Below are 19,885 nucleotides of genomic sequence, written 5' to 3' on the forward strand. Positions count from 1 at the left end.
GAGTTCTGAGATGGAGACTTCAGGAGCTCACTGAGAAGCCTACTCCAGCTTTAACTACTTTCACAAGAGAAAAGCATTCTATGTTTAAAGCAAATGTATTTGATTTCAATTCATTCAAAATTTTGTTTTGAGTTTTGGGGGTTTTTGCTGGTGATTGTATTTTATGTAGGAAGTAAATTTATGGGATGTAAATGAGAAGTATTCTACCCTGCAGATGAGAGAAAACTTCAAGGTAACACCAAGAATCATGTTATTACTTTGAATTAAAGGCATCAAAGAATGAATCCTCTTCTATGATCTTAAGAAATGGGTAGTTTATTTAGGTTTTGTTTATCCATCATTACAAATACTGAGATACACAAAAGAATGCTAAACACATCAGCAGACCTCCCCCCGATGTCTTGATTTTTTTTTGTATATCTGCCAGATCTTTCAGGTTATCCTCCTCCCCATTAGAAATAAGGTGTAGAATAAAACAAATTTGTGTTCAGTACATATTGTTTGGTTTCTTTGCAGAGTTTTTGGATACCTTTCACAACTGTTGTGATTAAAAAATATTTGAAAATAATTATTTTTGTGCTGTTAAACACAGTTTTTTCTTTTCCATTCTCTTCATATTTAACATCCAGTAGGAATTATGCATACTTCGGTAAAATTTGATCCTCTGTTAATTAAACCCTTAACTTAATTAAAACTTAACTCCCTCCCTTCCTCCCCCTTCTTCCATTCTGCCCCCAAAAAATCAATATTCCACACTTCCTGAGCCTTTTGAATTACTGTACTTTAATTCATTGAGACTTGCTTTGGGAACTAAATTTATGCTTTACAACAGGGATTTTTGAAAAAATGTTCTTTTCAAGAGGCTGAAATTCTACGTCAGCTGTATTCTTCATCATTCCCAGACTTGTACCGCTTCAGCATTCAGTCTCTTCATTGTGAGACTGAGATGTTGGAAGCCTTTGTGATTATGCAGAGCATTAATATGCTGCAAGGCCTTATCCCACCTAAGGTAGGTAGTGTGAATGTTTTTCCATATACTTAACATATTGTAGATAATTTTAAGTAAAAAAGTTTTATGAAGAGAGATTCTTTAATGACTTAGAATGTCAAAGGAGATGCAGGTTAATATGGAATGCCTTCTGTTTCTTTAGAAAATAATAGCTGGGATGTGATCTCTTTCACAGTTTTACATTTGGATTTGATGTTAAGCACTGGTTTATGTTAAGCACATGGAGCATGCATTGACAGTTCTCCTTTTTTTACTTTTGGGTGATTTGTTATCAGTTTATATTGATTCTGTCTGATCATTGAAGACGTCTCTAAATTTATATGCAACTGAAGACTTCTAACCTCATGTTACTAATGATTATCAAGTAGAGTTTTCAGGCTGTTGAAAATTAAAACCTAACTCAATCCTTCAGGAGCAAGGTGGGGAACTGACTCCAAAATATTTGGAAAGGCTGTATATGTTCTCTCTCATGTGGAGCATAGGAGCATTGCTAGAGCTGGAGGACAGGTGCAAAATGGAATACTGGCTTCGAAAACACACAACAGTAAAGCTTGATCTTCCTTGTATCCCAGAAGCTAGTGAAGATACAATGACTATTATGCGGCATCTGATGGTTAGTAACTCAGCAGGGTGATATGGGGTAAAATTAAAAAGTTATTTTATAATTGTGCTTTTTTAATAGAGAATTAATCCAGAAGTATTTTATAGCTTTTCTTCTTTTGTGTCCCTTAGCAAGTTTTATGGCTATACTTTACTGGTGTTGTTGTGTTTAGCGTTTTCCCTGTTTCCAGGGAAAAGTCAGAATGTGGATATATTACCACAAAAGCTGCATGGACTTTGTGGTGAACACATAATCCTTGTTGTTGTCATAATTTATGTAGAAAAGACAAGTAAGCCTCTTAGATACACTTGAGGGATTCTATGATTATATGATTCTATGAATTTTATTCTGGATACACAGAGAGGGACTTCTGTACGTGAGATAGAAGCATAGACAGATGAGTGAACTGAATGGAAAATAAACGAAGTGATGATGCCTAGTATTTCTAAAACATGAAATTAATTTCTTTCTTATTACGTACATGGATGCACTGGAATACACATGTTGAAGAGTATGCATATCCCACTAGTGGTACCCCAGAGTATGACTCAATTCTTGTGCCTAATGTTGACAATGTGAGAATGGATTTCCTTATTGGAACCATAGCAAAACAGGGCAAGGTACTTTTTTTATAATTCATATCAAAGCACTGCCAACAGAACACATGAGAAAAGTTTTGATTAGCAGTGAAATATTATGTTATTGAAAAGGAAAGACTTAATTTTTTTTTTTAAGATATAAGATAGTGTTTCCAGAAGCTACTTTCATGCAAATGTGCTTGAACTCTTGAATAGTCACTACTTCCAGACTTTTTTGTCTTGTTCTCACCCCTTCATTCTGTAGTGGAAATAATTGTAATTATGTTGAGATCAGGTCAGAATGGAACAAATTTTTTCATGTACTGATGAAGGGAGAAGCACATAGGTCAGGAGGCTCATATCTGACTCTGCTGATTGAACTCTGCCAGCATGGGGCAGTTACAGAATTTATGTAGCTTTAGGTTATGAAACCCTATTCTTCACCAAAACTGTGTCACATAAGCAATTGAAATTTCACAGATACTGAGTCTCTAGATGATTAAGCCCTTTTTCAAATAATTAACTCCTTTCCTTTTTAGTGTGACTGTACTGGATGACATGACCATTAACAGCAAATATTTTTAACTTGTCAGGCCTGCAAAAATCTATGAAACATTAACTATTTTACTTCTACATATCTCTTCTGAAGCATTCACTTTACATATTTTTTCTAGTTTATTTTCTGTTTAAAAGCTAAATGGGACTGTTGAGCCTTTGCCAAGACACACAGCTCTTGTTTCATCTTATTTCGATGTTGTCTTTGTCTAGGCTGTCCTACTAATTGGTGAGCAAGGAACTGCGAAGACTGTTATAATCAAAGGTCTTACATCAAAATATAACTCTGAAAGGCACATAACTAAGAATTTGAGTTTTTCATCTGCAACGACCCCATTCATTTTTCAGGTATAGTACTGATTAATCTTCTCATACAAGAAAAGTCTGATTTGCCAGGAGGATGCTTCTGCAAGTAATTCTAAACAATAAAAAAGCACCTGTTCAAATGCTCCCAAGTGTTCTAATGCATGATTTAAGACTTCTGTAAAAAAATAGTTCCTTTCAACTTTTTCAGTAGCTTTTGAGCTGTTCTTGGACTTTTACAATAACATGTCTATTATTGTCTTCATCATTTTATGTTTTTGTGTCAATTGTGTCTGTTCTCACTAACTGGGAAGAGCTGTTAGATTTCACTAAACACCATGGGTAAAATAAGTGGTACCCACAACAATCTGTCATTAAAAGTGTGCTGTCTACAATTTAATGTCATTACAATTACTCATTAAAAAAGTAACACATGCAGTGGAGCTGCTCTACATACAATTATGAATGCTTAAATCCCAAACTGTACTGCCTGTCCAGAATTTCTACCAAACTAATTTGAATTATTTCAAGTGTCTTTAACCTCCTGGCAATGTATTTGTGGAATATTTTTAATGCAGTCTTGTATGCCATGCCAAAGCACTGTCTGCACTGTAAGTGCGGTGTATAAGCTTGATGAATCAGCTATCATTTGCCTGTATAGCATAGTAGAAACTACTAACATGTTATATAGTATACAAACAAGTAGTTTTGGTCTAAATTTCCTTTAGATTTTTTTTCTTCTATTCACTGGGCTATAAACAAAAAGTAACATATTTTTATAAAATAAATGTAGATTTAATTTGTGATAGGTGAGATTGTGATGATCAGGACATCTGAAATAGATGTACAAGACTAAGTCAATTCTCTGTTAACAATCGAGATCAAAATATTCTGTTATGACACATGCTTTAAAATTACTCTAGCTTCTTAAAATCTTCGTCTAACTGATGCCAGTTGTGTAAGACTGGAGCCCAAGCATAGTGTAAGAATGCAGATATTTAGGTTTATACTGAAGAATAATTATGTATGGTTAAGTGAATTTTCACTTAGGATAGAGTAAATAAAATCTGGACCTTAAGAAGAACATAGAAATGGAAAGATGACAAGAAGAACAGTAGAGGCAGGTCTACCATTAGGCAAAATTTTCTCATCAAGTGTATTTATATATGTGAGTTTATTAGAAATATATGCTTTTATGAAGTCCATTGATACCTCCTGGAAAGGTGTTCCAGAATTACATCTTCAATTTGATCTTTATTGCTAGCAATCATCAGTTTTGCTGATAAATTAATAAAATGAAAAATTTGAAACCTATTCAGGTTTATGAAAGTGTTAGGCATGGTTGCCTACTGTAGACACCAGACTAGTGCTGTATACCTTGAGATTTCAGACATTCTAGTTGAACTAGTGCAATTACCTCCAGCAAATGCCTTGTCTAAACCTCACTTAGTAAAATTCTATGTAACAGAACCATCAATGTGTTTAAGTGATTGAATCATGTATGAAATGAAGTGACCTTTGTAACTATGCTGCTAATTGCTTTTTAACAGCGTACAATAGAAAGTTATGTGGATAAGTGCATGGGCACAACTTATGGTCCACCTGCAGGCAAAATGATGACAGTCTTCATTGATCATGTGAACATGCCCATAATCAATGAATGGGGAGATCAGGTTAGTTTGTGGAAGAAGAAAAAAAAAGACAAAAGGTTTTCTTTGCTTTTATGCTACACTGTAAAATTGGCTTCTCAGTCATTCAGAATAGGGTGAACTTGATATGTAGTACTTTAATTTTAAACAGTCTTTTTAAAGAACCCATCTGCATTAATTTGTCAAGAATTAATTGAAAATAAATATGCTGACAGCAAGAAGAAGTTTGAGTGCTCCCTAGAACGTGCCTGTATAATTTTAATAATGTTTTTTAACAACACTCACAATTAAAAATAAGAAGTCTTTGGCACACAAATCGTGATAGTGAACTGACCTTGTGGGCAATAATTGAAATACTGTGAAACCTGAGAGGTAAGACATGTCTTCTCTGCTTCAGACAAAATGGAAGTAATCTTTTTGTATATTGACAAAGTTATTCTGAAGCACATTGGTTTGGAAACTAATGTTAGAATTTCTATAGATACATAGCTATAGGATGTATTCTCTGTGTGGTGTTTTCATCTTGTCAAACAGAAATGTAGGGTATCCCTTTATAGCTAGAGAAAAGGATCTTGCATGCTTTTGTATGGAAGTAGTTCTATTATTTCAACTTGAAAACCATGCTTGATATTGTTATATATCCAACTTCATACAAATATTTTGTATCATTTGCAACATGATACATTAGTTTGGGCTTGATTGAAAAAAGATGCAAAGATGCATTATTTTGGGCTTGACTAGAAAAACTGGAAATTTTGTTTTAAAAGACAGAAGTATTTCCAAGAGCAATGGAAATCATGCAGCATTCAAATGAGAGCAAATTGTTGTATGAATGATTAGTTCTAAATGGGGGTACCCTTCTAGTCCCATGATTTTTATCCTTTGATTTTATCAAATGTGCTTATTTGCAGTGCAGCTTTATCCTGAAGCAAATAAGCAGAAGTTTAGGGAACAAGATAGTGTTATACTCTTTCTTAGGTATTTCAAACATAGTAAGTATGTTTTGCATTTCATTCACTTGTATGTATAATATTGTCTTATACAAAACCTGTTTTTTTACAGGTCACTAATGAGATAGTTAGGCAACTGATGGAACAGAAAGGACTGTATAACCTGGAAAAACCTGGGGAATTTACCAACATCATGGACATTCAGTTTTTGGCTGCCATGATCCACCCTGGGGGAGGTTGCAATGATATTCCACAGAGGCTGAAGAGACAATTTTCAGTGTTCAACTGTACTCTGCCTTCCAATTCTTCCATTGACAAAATTTTTGGTAAAGGGAAATTAGCTTTATATCCATCTCATTTTTTAAAATAATAGTTGATTTTCCCTTATCATTCTATTGGTACACATTATTGTTAAAATTGAGGCTTAGTTCCCCTCTGACTTGTTTATCAGCACATTTTCCTTCAGTAATCACTCCCCACCTGCAATGTCATCAGTCTGTAAATTTTTTAGGTTCAGTCATGTGTCTGAAACTCTTGGTATGCTCATATTTAATAAGAATGACATGAAGGTATTGTTTTAGTGACAATGCTGGACAGTAGCTCAGGTGCTGCTGCTGCTAAGAATAAGTGACTAAAGACTAGGCTTTCACAAAGAATGGGTCATACTGATTTCAGGAGATTAATTATTCAAGGCCTGTGGAAACTATTTTGTGAGAAAAAGAACATTTTAATATGCTGTTAATTAAAAGCTAAAATAACCACTGAGTAAGTGGCAGAATGGTGTTAAGAATGGCTGAATCAAAATTTGAATAAACACTAGAAAGCCATTTTAACAAATCTGGAAAGTTTCTTGGGATTGGAAAAAAGAAGAAACAGAAGCTTCAGATAATCATTGCTCTTGGTGTTGCACTAACGTACCTTTGATTTGGTAATCTTTCTTTCCACAGGTGTAATTGGAGAAGGACATTACTGTAGTGAGCGGGGATTTTCAGATGATGTGAAGGAAACAGTAGCCAAATTGGTTCCATTGACACGCAGACTGTGGCAGATTACCAAACTAAAAATGTTGACCACACCAGCCAAGTTTCATTATGTCTTCAACCTTCGAGACCTCTCGAGGATTTGGCAAGGAATGCTGAATGCTACATTGGAAGTGATCAATGAACCGCAGGTAAGTGTAGCACATCAGTGACCTTATTATAATTAATATAGAAAAGGGGATGAGAGTCTATCTTGGCATTTGAATTTGCTTTAAAAAAATGCAACCTTAGTGGTTTTTTTGGGGCAAAGGTGTTCCAGTCCAGCTTTTATAGCACCAACTGAAATGACAAGTTTGTTTCAAAACAATGAAAAAACTCATTTATTTTGTCATAACGGTTTGCTCCTATCTCCTTTTCCTATTACTGACAAATGCTAGTTTATTTGAAAGAAGTGAGAAAATAAGTGAGAAGCAATGAACTCACTTTAATCCAATGAGAATACTTATATATTGATTAAAAAATTGAATAGTTCCTCCTCTCCATTAGTATCTTGAGAATTTCAGTCACTGCCTAATTTCTAACAAATGGTTTCTGGCTTATGTTTTAAAAAGAAGTAGTGACAAGTATTACTAGTACTTTTTTTTCCATAATCCATGTTTCTTACAGTAAAACACAATTTCTCTTTTAATTGTTTTAAGGAAAAGCCATTTAGAATTTTAAGCTCTGAAACATTTAGGGCTGAAAAAGCAATGTTTATGGTAAATATGGAAAATTTGTTAAATATTTGGGTTATATAATAGCTTTACGTACAATGTGCATCTCTGTTGAATAAGCTCCTGAATTCTACTGCATCTAAAATTTATAATTCAGAATGGATTTTAATTTCTGCAGCAAAAAACATGGAGCACTTATGTATTGTATATACACACTTAATGTGTTTTGAAGTGTAAAAACCCAAATACTATAATACTATTGGTCAAAATACTATAATATAAATTTACATATTAGTTCTGAGACTTGACATCGTATGTATCAATTGTACAAAGTGCTGTAGGCTGAACAAAAGGTCTTCAAGAAGTATCTGGAATTTTTTCTAGTATTGTAAGGTAATAGTATAGGATTAAAATCAGTGCTGCTGGTATTGACAGCCTGACAGGTTCCTCTTCATCCTGTGACCAAATGGAGAGACTTTAAAGGTATATTGAATTTGGAGAAGGGATAATATAAACACTTAAACATTTTTTCTTTGTTGTTTTTCTCTAACTATTTTGGCTGTAGCATAGGGAGTGATATCTGTGTTTGGCATGAAATTCTTCATGCCATAATGCTTATATTTTCACCCACCTTCTCCGTAATGGCCAGTTAGAAAAGTGTTTTATCAATACATAAACATATTAACTGGTATGGATATGGTTTCAGGGCTGAGGGAAAAAAATCTTCATACACTTCATTTTGGAATGATAGATTAAGGCTTCTTCCATAGGTAACTGAATATAATCTTAAATTGCTATTGGCCAGAATAAGAAGCTCAAGGTATCTCTTCTAAAGAACCCCCACAAATACTATTTCTTTTTTAATATTAATGTTATTTTTAAATTAAGAAATGAAAGTAAAGCTTTAAAGTTGGTTTAGTGTTTTTGCAAGCCAAATGAGGTCTTCAGTACAAGAGAGACATAGAACTCCTGGAGCATGTCCAGCAGAGAGCTACAAAGACAGTTAAGGGACTGGGGCATCTCTGGGGACTGAGGGAGCTGGGTCTGTTCAGCCTCAAAATGAGAAGACTGAGGGAAGACCTCATCAACGGCTGCCAGCATCTAAAGGAAGACCATCAGGAGGACAGAGCCAGGCTCTGCTCAGTGGTGCCAAGCAATGGGACAAGAGCCAGAAACTGATTCACACCTGAACATGAGGAAGAACTTCTTTACTGGGAGGGTGATGGAGCCTTGGAACAGGTTGCCCAGAGAGGTTGTGGAGTTTTCTTCACTGGAGATATTCAAGAACCATCTGGATGCAATTCTGTGCCATGTGCTCTAGGGTGACCCCGCTTGAGCAGGGAGGATAATCCACTGCGGTCCCTTCCAGACTGGCCCATTCTCCTTCTGTGATTCTGTGAAATGTCTCCCCTCCCCTTTTTTTTCTTTTTTTTTTTTGTTACGTAGGTGCTGATAAAACTGTGGAAGCATGAATGCAAATGTGATATTGCTGATCGTTTCACAACCTCAGAAGATGCTAATTGGTTTCACACAGCTGTGGCAAAACTCATTGAGGAGGAATTTGAAGATCCAAAAGCTTTGCTGCATCATGAAGCAGATGCATTCTTTGTTGACTTCTTAAGGGATGCACCTGCAAGAATGGGTAAAGATTGACTTTAATAATCATGGAAATGATTGGAATAGGCAAGGAGATATGATAATCATAGATATTAAGAAAAATATGTTTTAAAATCTCATACTAAGTGTATGCATCAAAAGTGTCTGTTTTGTTCAGTGGCTTTGAAGGTAGTCTACGTTACCAACTGTGGCACATTTTTATTATAATCAGATTTCTAAGTCTGTATTGATATTCAGGTTGCCTGTGTAAGAGAGCCTTGCTTTCATTTAAATTGGTGTGGCAGAAAGAAAAGCCAAATAGTCTTCACGAATCTTTATTCCAAAATGATAATGGAAATGTGTTAGAAATACCTTGAAATGGTGGCGTTGCAGTACTAGATAAAGGATAGCAATGTAGGTAACATGTCCTAAAAGTCTGATAAAAAATTACTGTCTCTGGGCTAATCCAATAGTCTTTAGGAAATAACTGTTACATGATTTTGTAACAAATGACTATTAATTCAAATTTTCCCTAATGCTAGTTACACCTCTTAAAAAACCCATTTGACTTTCAGCAATTCCTTTTTGTCTTTCAAACAAAAACAGGGTGACACTGACCTCACTAATTGACCTGGGAATATTTATCAATTGTTGCAAAAGAATAGAAAACAGTTACTTGTGTTTAGGAGAAGGCCATTGGATGATTCTATTATCTATGTTGGTATCACTGCAACGACGGAGAGTGGAGGCAATAAGAGACTGGCATGAATGGCCAATGCTATTTGAACCTTTCCTTGAACAATTTAGAGTAGACAAAAGGCAGTGACAAAAGGGAATAAAGGATAAGATATATTTCATTAGAAGGAATCAAAGAGAAGTAAAAGTAAACTGGTGTAAGAAAGGAAATAACTTGCTAATTTTTATCAGTATAAAGATGACTGAAAAGTAAGTCAGAATGCATACTGAAAGGATGAAGAGTGATCTTTAGTACAAAAATTTAAGCCCACACTAGAAATCATCATATTGAACTGAAAAAGAAATATAAAATAATAAATGTATTTCTCAAAATTATTGGTCTTCTTGGTGACAGATTAAATGTATCTGTCCTGTAATATGCCTTTTAGCATGAAACTTCATCTAAATAGAAAGCAGGAGACTCTCATATAGAAAGGCTGTATTTGGCCCTTAATAGATTTTGGGACCTAACCTAAATCCTGAGCCTTGAGAACCCCCTTTCTGTTTTTGGCTTTAAATGAAAAGAATAACAAGTGTAATTTTGTTTTATTTGTCCCTATAATGGTATTTTCTATTTCCCATTATGATGGAAGTGTGAGAGCAGGACCTTGATTTCTGAGCTCTTAAATACATAAAGAATGATGTCTGACATTGACTTCAGAGCCCTATGCTCAAATTAGTAATATGTTTACTGGTATTACATAATCTTTTTGTCTCTGGGTTGTAAAAGTACAATGTGTTTGTCCCTGAGAGAAATACACAATGATTTAAATCTTAGTCAACTTTTAGATCTTAGCTTCAAAGGAATTGTTAGTGGTGCTAGTGATCTCAAGACCCTTCATCTATTCAAAGGTGTTTTTATCAGTTGGTTTTGTCATTGTTATTTAGTATTTGTGATTATGAATCTTGAGACTGAGCAAGATTTAAAATAATACATTTTGCTAGCTGCCTCTCTAAATAGTGGAAGAGTCTGCCTTTTCTTAGGTTTTGTACTTGATTATACTGTCCTTGGACATTAATAATGAAACTGTAGGAACAGAATTAAGGTGATATGTTTATTTTTAAATGTTTCAAAACTGTAAAAGTATCACTGCAGTTTAACTCCTTGATGTATTTCTTATTAGTTTCTTAGCTCCTAATTTGTTTAAATGTCTTATTCAACTTGTAAGAAATTTATTTTCACCTGGAATACTCCTTTTGTTTAACCAGTGCTTTTACAGGTTAAAATAAAAAGTGAATTGATTTAATTAAGTTTTAATCTAGAGGCGTGTTCATATGCAGAAGCAATATAGAGCTAAAAATTATGAAATTAAGGTGACAAACAAAATACGCAATATAAAGGACAGCTGAAAGAGAATTAATAATATATTGAGAGAGTAGGTTCTGTGTCAAAATGTGAGTTTCTTAAACTATGTTTTTGAATATGTATTTTTGGGTTTTAGTTTCATTATTGTTTTTGTGTTGTTTTTTTCCTTTGAAACTGCATGAGCATTAGAATGGTGCAATGGAAAGGAAATAGAGAAAAAAATTGAAACAAGAAAAAAGTTACTGACACTATTCTAAATACAGTAGAGTTTATTGGGGGGTTGGAGTTTTTTCCCCATCTTTCTATTCCTAACCTTCACACTAGCTAGTAGTGCTTTACTAAGCCTTAGGGAAATACTTATTTTACTGGGATGACTTATTGAATTGATTTTAATTCTACTAATTAGAGATAATGTTCTGAATTATATATTTCTTCAGCAAGTTTGGAGAGGCTTAGCAAAACTGATTGATCTAGGATAACTGGAAAAATACATACTGTAGCATATACAGATCATGAAATCCTGAAACTAACTGAGCTAAATGTATGTAAATAAGATCAAACTTGTACTAGTATTATTTTTGAGGATATCCAAACCAGCAACCAAAACCCCCCTGTTGTCTGCCTGCTGGCACTGTTTCAATGAGTTTTGTCAGTCATTTATTAATGACATATGGTCTGGATGAGAAGTGAAATGGATTGAAAATTGCTGAATAGTCAAGCCCAGAGAGTGTTGATCAGGTTCAAAGTTTAATTGGAGACCAGTAATTAATGGTGCTTCCCAGGGGTCAGCACAGAGTCCAGTTATTCTCAACATTGTTATTAGTAGTCTGGGTGATGGGGCAGAATGCACCTTCAAGCTAGTTCCCAGATGAAACAAAACTAGGAGGAGTGGTTGATATGCCAGAGGTTGTGCTGGCTCCCAGATGGACCTTAACTGGAACTCCATAAGGTTCAACAAAGGGAAGAGAAAAGGTCTGGACCTGGGGAGGAAAGGTCCCACACACCAGTATACACTGGTGGCCACACATCTGCAAGTCAGCTTTGGAGAAATGGACCTGGAGGTGCTGGTTGACACCAGTCTGAACGTGAGCCAGTAGTGTACCCTTGCAGGAAGAAAAAACTATTGACATCCTGAGCTGCGTTAGAAGAAATGTAGCCAGCAGGCCAAGGGAGGTGGTCCTTTCCCTTTTTCAGCACTTGGAGTGCTGTGTCTGAGTCTGGGCTCCCCAATACAAGAAAGACATAGATATAGTGGATGAAATCTGTCTAAGAACATGAACATCAGTAATCTTTTTTTTTTTTTTTACTGTGACAGTCTGGTGCAGGTTGTCTAGAAATGTTGTGGAATCTGTCTTTGGAGGTATTTGTAAGACATGTGAGCATGGTCTTTGGAAACCAGCTCTAGGTTATTCAAGGCCTATCTTGAGCAAGGGGTTGGACAAAATGACCTTCAGAGTTCCCTGCCGACCTCAACTTTTCTGTAATTTTATTTGCTGTAAGAATTCTTATTAATCAGGGCATGTCACCTTTCAGCATGATTAAGGCTATGAATGAGTCAGCAGCACTGTTACCTCCTTTCTTTGAGAGTTGACTTGTGCCTTTCATATCACCTGAGGAAACAAATGTATGCTAATTCACAGTGAATATATTTTTTGTTGTGGAAGTTAGTAATTTCAAGAGTATGTTTTTTCTAGTGCAATTATTTAATCAATTTAGACTGTTTTTCTTTTACAGAAAAATTATTTGCAATTTTTAACTGCAGTATTTATTTACCTTCATTCTCTAGTGCTACTTTTTTCCCTAGCACTTAAACAAGTATCATTTTTCATCATTCAAGTTTCAGATAAAAAGAAAGAAGGCAATTAATTTTTTTTTCTCGTTTTGTCTTTAAAAATGGTGTTGCTGAAATTGCCATATCTTACAGGTAGGGTGTACTCAGCACTCTCATATGTACATCTAACATATAATATTATGTATATTAAATCTGTTTCTGGGTGGTGAAACTTCTAGTTATCTTCACTTACCCCCTCATCGAACCTTTGTCAATTATTTAAACTGCTAAGATTTTATTGCTTGCTTTTTGTTCTAGATGAGAAACCAGAGGAATATAATTTAGATATTCCCAAAGTCTATGAACCAATCTCCTCATTTCATCAGCTACAGAATCGTTTAAATAATTTTTTATATACATACAATGAGAATGTTCACGGTACTGGAATGGACATGGTTTTATTTGAGGATGCTATGGTTCATTTAGTCAAGGTACAGTCTTGCTGGATTGTCATTTGTTGTTGTTCACTTGCCTACATCTCCTTTGAGTAGAGGTATGCATGAATCAAGGTAAATTACTTCTGAAACTGCAGCAACTAATTTATTGCTATCAAATATTTGATCTGTCATACTTTGACTAGGTATTAAAACCTATTAAAAACTTTTCAGAAAATGCACCACATGGAACTATTCTTTTATACCTATCTTTTGTGTTTGGTTGTATCATGGTGCTAGCTATTCTAATTCTATTTCAACCTTCCTTCTTCTTAATTCTTCTGGGAACCCTTCCTGTCTTTGGAATGAGTCAAATGAAATTCAGGTTAAGACATAATTGTTTGCTTCTGAAGGAGTATGCACAGCAGAGTACGAATTAATGCAGTCCAAAATTCTTCTGTAGATCCACAGTATGCTCACTCGATTTAAAGTTCTTTTGAATATGGATTGAAGCTGACCATAACATTGACCACAGCACAGCTTGATAAGATTGTTCACACAGAATAGGCCTCATACAAAGGAGAGCCTTTTTTTTTTTTTAACACTAGAAACCCTATTGTCTAAGTTGAATACCAAGGTTTTCAGTAATTTTTAAAAATTATGAAGAACTAAATATGTAATTGCATCATCCTCACAAATACAATATTGAATATCAAAACAATTTAAATGTAATTATAATTGAAAAACACATTGCATCTGCAGTTTTCAAAAATTTTGGGTGAATTCTTGTTATTTCACAAAATTAGTCTCTTTCTTTCTAAGTTCACTGCAAAATTAATGATGTTCTGCTCTGGAATTCTTTAGAAGAATTATAAATAATCATCACACTTCCCAATAAGTTTCTCATTTATTTCCAGGAAAAACTATAAGAATTTTGGATGTAATAATTTTTTTTCACTGAACAGCCACCTGTCATCAGGAATATCTTCTTTGGATAGCTAGATGGTGAATACCTGAAATATGTTATTAGTATTTGCTTGGATAAAATGATAATTTTATGCTTTATACAAAATGCTTTGCTTGCATAAAAAGTGTTTCTATGATTCTAAATTCTTGAAAACAGGAACAACTGTGTAGACCTGAGACAGCTTCAAAGAGAAAGTGAGATAGGCACAGTGGAAGTAATGCCTAATATGAACTGACGTAATATGACTTGAATGAGTTAAAGCTGAGTGATATCTTAAATAGAGGACAAAGTTTCCAATTTACAGCTTGTGAGCCTCTGCCTGGAACAGATCTAATAGCCACTATTGAAATGTTCAGTGATATTGCAAGGGTGTTGTGCAAATTAAGTTTTCTTTCTCTGGTTAAATAATAAAGCTTAGAGTAAACCTTCATCATTGATTTTATCTTTCTTATGAAACATTAACCTATGGAAAATAATAAATACATTACATTCAATATGTAAAATAAATAGGTTTAAAATTAGGGGAAATTGACATGACTATTTTTAATAGCTTAGAAAGAAGTCACTTAGAGGAGGGGCAAGCAAATAAGTGTCCAGAGCTGTTTATTGACATGTTGGAATTCTGGAGTCATCAAATAACTGTTCAAGATAATAAAGAGAATGGAAGCCAATCCCATGCATCATTGCTTATATGGAGGAGACCAGCTGCTAACCAGCTGGCTGGTATTATTGTGTCTTTGAGAGAGAATTGGCTCTGTGCTGCTCTGGATATTAGTGTAGGCTCTTCTGGGTGCAGTGAAGGTCTGTCCACTTGCAACTGATGGGCTGTCATGTTTCATGGCATTGCTTTTTGGCTCTGGGCAGTAGGACAAGTGCTGTATTCAGTTCACAGTTAATGCTGATTTTTTTTTTTTTCTCTGAATTCTAAAGGGTCTGTTTATTTACATTGCACAGTCCTGAATTGAAGGGAAATGTGAAGAAGTAGGAAGCTACTGCCTTTTGATTTAAAAGATAAATAATGAAGTGTGAAAGAAATGTAGATCGAATTGGGAGATGTTTCACTATGATCAAATATTCATACTTGATACTGTGCATATTTTCAGTCAAGTAAATGAGAAGCATAACAAATTTCATCATAAAGGCAGTATTATTACCTGCTGCAGAGAATAGTGAAGACTCTGTCCCAAATTTAACATGCCTGGGACATGTGTTTTGGGTCACAATGAAAAGACTTGGTGAGATGAGTCTTACCAAAGCTATCCAGAAGTCATGGTATTGGGGAAATTATTATTTCCTTCCCAATTTTGATAATCCGTCATGCTGTGATAGCACATTGCCAAGAAATCACAGTTGAGATTTGCTTATACTTTGTGGGACATGTAATTCTACTTATAACTGAACATACACAGTGATGGAATCAAATGGTTGCTATAATATTTGACAGGTCAACAGTAAATATTGCAAAGTACAAATGTTCATTGAATATATTCATAGTAATATAGAATCCCTTAATCAAACCTTAAAATTTTCATTTGTTCTTAATTTCTAATATAACTTTATTAATGGAGTAGCATAGAATTTTTGGATGCGTGACTCTTACACGTTGTAGCAATAAATGGCTGGTATATTACACAGATTTCTCGTATGATTCACACTCCTCGTGGATATGCTCTCTTAGTTGGAGTTGGCGGCTCAGGAAAGCAGAGCTTGACAAGACTGACATCCTTCATAGCTGGGTATGACACTTTCCAGATAATGTTGACAAAGTGAGAATTACCTGAAATTTAACTAAAAAAGTACTTTGTGTTTTAAGTTTTCCTATAGATAAAACAGTCTCACATTCTCTGCTAAACATAGTCTGATCACTGTCACATAGAGTGGAAGGACATTAAAATCCTTTGAAACTTACTAGATTTGCTTGATTTTCTAAAATAATTGTGAATTTTTACTACCTTTGGACTAGGAAATTATTTTGTGTCTTTCACAGAATGAGAGAGAATATTAGTGGTGTCAAGTTATCTTTGAGTCTTTATACACAGTACATTAAATGGTACTGAAAATATATTTAGGTGGTTATCTATCCAAAAGGTCTTTATGAATTAATCTTGTAATATTTGAAATGCTGTCATCTGAGGATGTTGAATCTTTGTCCCTACCATCTAATTTGGTAGATCTTACATATATATCAGAATTTTGACAACCTTTACCAAGTACATTTTTGCCTTATTTCATATTGTTCAACCCAATGTGGTTTCTTTTGAAATCACTCACAAAAGATAAAAAATAAATTATAAATCCTTCTCTGAATGCCTCAGAATGAATACCTTTCCAACTGTCTGTAGTACAGGTCAATTTTAGCACTCAAGATGTCATTTTAGAAAAGTGAATTTATTTTAAATCTTTTGCAGGTGTGTTGGCTGCAGAAGAAATTTTAGGTTCACAAGTGGCAATGTTCCTTGGTACAGGTCTCATCAGAGGATCTATCTGATATAAGCATGTTTTTGCCATAAGTTGATTATCATAAGACATTGTTTCTAACTTAAATTTGCTTTTTTTTTTACCCTTTTGGTCAGAAGACTTTTTTAAACTGAGATGAGTATTTGTTAAACTTTTTTTTTTTAGATCACACAACACTTTAAACTTGATGGAAGATCTGAAACTCTTATACAGAACAGCAGGACTGCAAGGCAAAGGCACCTGTTTTCTTTTTACAGACAATGAGTTCAAAGATGAGTCTTTCTTAGAATACTTGAACAATGTTTTGTCATCAGTGGAAGTAAGATGATCAATTTTCTGCTTTTTAAAATTCATAATTTTGAGGTAAAATAACATAATTTATTTGAATATTTTGTTATAGGTTGAAGACTACACTTCCAAAAACTAGAACTCAAGTGATTTTTGTTGTTAGAGTATTATTAAAAATGAATGCAGTCTACAAAATCTACAAAATCCTAGGTCAGACCAAGAGAAGCTATCTCAAGGGACATGGGAACAGCTTTAAAAAAAAAATAAAATTGAGACTTGAGAAATATTACTGATGTTTTAAAAAGTTGTCTGTTAAATTTACTATTAGTGTGCCGCGCTCCCGCCCCAAATCCCTGATCTCAGCCCCGGCTAGCTCGTCCTGGGGCGAGGGCGGGCGATGGAGGCACCCTCCGCCGCTCCCAGCTGGGGTTTGGAGAGTGCCTTTGTGGGTCCCGAGCAGCGCTGGCAAGCCTCGCGATGGTAAATGAAGAGCGGATCCTGCTGGGGGCTAAGTCCAAGTTTATTGTAGCCCAATGGGGCCAAATATCCTAGAACGGTGCCAGCCAACAGGAACAAGCACAAGGTGCTTGCACTGGCTTATAAACTGTAAGGGAGGGGTATCCAACGACCAATGGGGATAGGGATAGGGGGTGGCTCCGGGATGGGGGGATATGGTGGGGTCCAATGGGGGAAGGATATGGGGGGAGCCCCAGGTCCTCGCCCAATCACCCGGTGCCCAAGGTGGAAGCTTCTGGATGGATGGGAAGGGACACCGAGTGATAGACAAGGCACCCGGGGGGGGTAAAGGGGAGGACTGCGTCTCTTCCAGGGTGATGGACAGCCACTGGAGAGGCGGGAAGGGAGGACAAGGCGGGAAAACTGGGGACAAACCAAGTTGTACATGGGGGTACAAAGGAATAAACCGATACATAATATAGGGATAATAAAACATACAAATAACGCAACTCCACATTAGTGTACAGTTAGTTTTTGTATGGTAAATTTATGTCCAGAATTGATGGATTTTATTGATTTTATTTACTTATTTATTATTTCAGGGTTATGTTTCAGAATAATTACTACTAGTTATTAGAATATAAATATAAGGAAGGAAAGCTATTGGAGGGTGGCATTTAAAATTTACAGCAAGTTACATTTCAGTCTATTTAATGGAATAACTTAATTAAAACTTCTTGTTAAAGAAGCTGGGGGGTACTAATAACTTCACTGCCTGAGATTTATGTCCCTTCCTACAATAATGTGTATTAAAATAACCTCATGCTGTATCCTCTATTTTGGATCATCTCAAGAAGCATGAAAAATCTTCCTTCTTCCCAAAGGTGTCAAACTTATTTACACGTGATGAGGTAGATGAGATCATTAGTGATCTCATTCCCTCCTTCAAAAAGGAGCATCCACAAAGACCTCCAACCAGTGAAGCTCTGTATGACTATTTCATGGTCAGAGTCCATCAGAACCTTCACGTAGTTCTTTGCTTCTCACCAGTAGGTGAAAAATTCTGAAATAGGGCCCTGAAGTTCCCTGCTCTCATTTCTGGATGCACTATAGATTGGTTCAGCCAATGGCCTAAGGATGCTCTGGTGGCAGGTATGTATAGGTTTTTTTATTTGCAGACACATAATTTTCTTATCAGTGGTCATGTAGCTGTAATTGTGTTGAATTTTAACAAAATAAATCATTGATTCTAATATTTGATGTAGACATTTTCTTCTTTAAAGACTGTTTTATTATGCTGTTGAAATATTTCTAACAGAGGAATGGTTTTGAACACAGTTTAAAAAAAATTCCCCGTGAAGATGCCTTAAAAGTATTTGTAAAGAAGGCAAATAAACTAAAGAAAGAGATTATTTATGAATATGTCTGTGATAGGGCATACAGAGGAATGCTGTGATTACCCAGTCCTTGGTAGGTAGCAGCTAGGTTCAGCGTGAAAAAGCATTTGCACACTTTGGAGATGAAGAATGACAGATCCTTCATTGTACTTTTTACTGACAAGTGTGGAATAATATTCAGAATCTGACTGTGAAGAGTAAAGAAGACTGAGTTTTCAGGAGCTGGGTGAAAGCTAAGATACTTCATGTCAACTTGTTTTATAGTGACTTGTTTATAAGCTAAAATGTTTTTGTAAATATTTACTAACCTTTAGGCTTTCTTTCTTTCCTAAGTGTCTGAACACTTCCTGTCCTCATTTGATATGGACTGCACTGCTGATACAAAGATGGAAATTGTGCAGTGTATGGGCTCATTCCAGGATGGAGTGGCAGAAAAGTGTTCTGATTACTTTCCAAGTTACAGATGTTCTACACATGTGACTCCCAAATCCTACCTGACTTTTATTCAGGGATATAAAACTACATACAAAGAAAAGCATGCTGAAGTGCAAATATTATCAAACAGGTAGATTACTCAGGTTACTTCTGTTTTTCTGTAGTTTTCTTCCCCAGGTAGCATATTCTGAGATGCTTCATTTCAGTGCATGGCTTGTCTCCTCACACAGCAAAAAAAAGCTATTTTTAATTCCTAAAATTATGCGAAGGTGTAACTTATTCAAATATTGTAGTTGCTCTTGTCATATAAGATAAAGACTACATATATTTGGGGGGTCAGAGGGGAAGAGTAGTGATGCATGAAAAATAGAGGTAGAGGGAATATGGGGTGAATATAAATGATACCCATATGTTTCTAAAGAGTAAAAGAAGACATCTACATGTAATTTTATATTATATTGATAATAGCATTTAATTTGTCAGGTGGCAAATTTTGTTTCCTAACTGGACACTTGTAACCTCCTGTTATGAATATGTAAGGGATGTCCTAAGTAGTTTTGTGAGCACAGAGCCTTTCTTAGACTCCTGAGCTTTTTAATAGTGCATTATTAAGGTGGTTTTGGTATACTTATTTCTATTTCCAGATGCTTTATTAAAGTAATGATATCTATTTGCTGATATATCTCCATGTCAGGAGCACCCAGC

General features: G+C 35.1%; 1 protein-coding gene across 1 annotated transcript in view; it reads left to right on the forward strand.

Annotated features, from left to right (window-relative positions):
- LOC110469814 (dynein axonemal heavy chain 5) overlaps positions 1–19,885 on the forward strand; it is a 125,050-nt gene that overhangs the window by 69,088 nt on the left and 36,077 nt on the right. Inside the window, 14 exon segments of the mRNA XM_085561441.1 lie at positions 833–1,009; positions 1,422–1,596; positions 1,599–1,622; positions 2,088–2,230; positions 2,957–3,091; positions 4,597–4,719; positions 5,758–5,971; positions 6,593–6,816; positions 8,785–8,980; positions 13,065–13,237; positions 15,783–15,913; positions 16,770–16,923; positions 18,233–18,500; positions 19,079–19,310. Of these exon segments, the coding sequence (XP_085417567.1) occupies positions 833–1,009; positions 1,422–1,596; positions 1,599–1,622; positions 2,088–2,230; positions 2,957–3,091; positions 4,597–4,719; positions 5,758–5,971; positions 6,593–6,816; positions 8,785–8,980; positions 13,065–13,237; positions 15,783–15,913; positions 16,770–16,923; positions 18,233–18,500; positions 19,079–19,310 (2,369 nt within the window).

The sequence above is a fragment of the Lonchura striata genome, chromosome 2 (assembly GCF_050655825.1).
Source record: "Lonchura striata isolate lonStrDom1 chromosome 2, ASM5065582v1, whole genome shotgun sequence".
Lineage (NCBI taxonomy): Eukaryota > Metazoa > Chordata > Aves > Passeriformes > Estrildidae > Lonchura > Lonchura striata.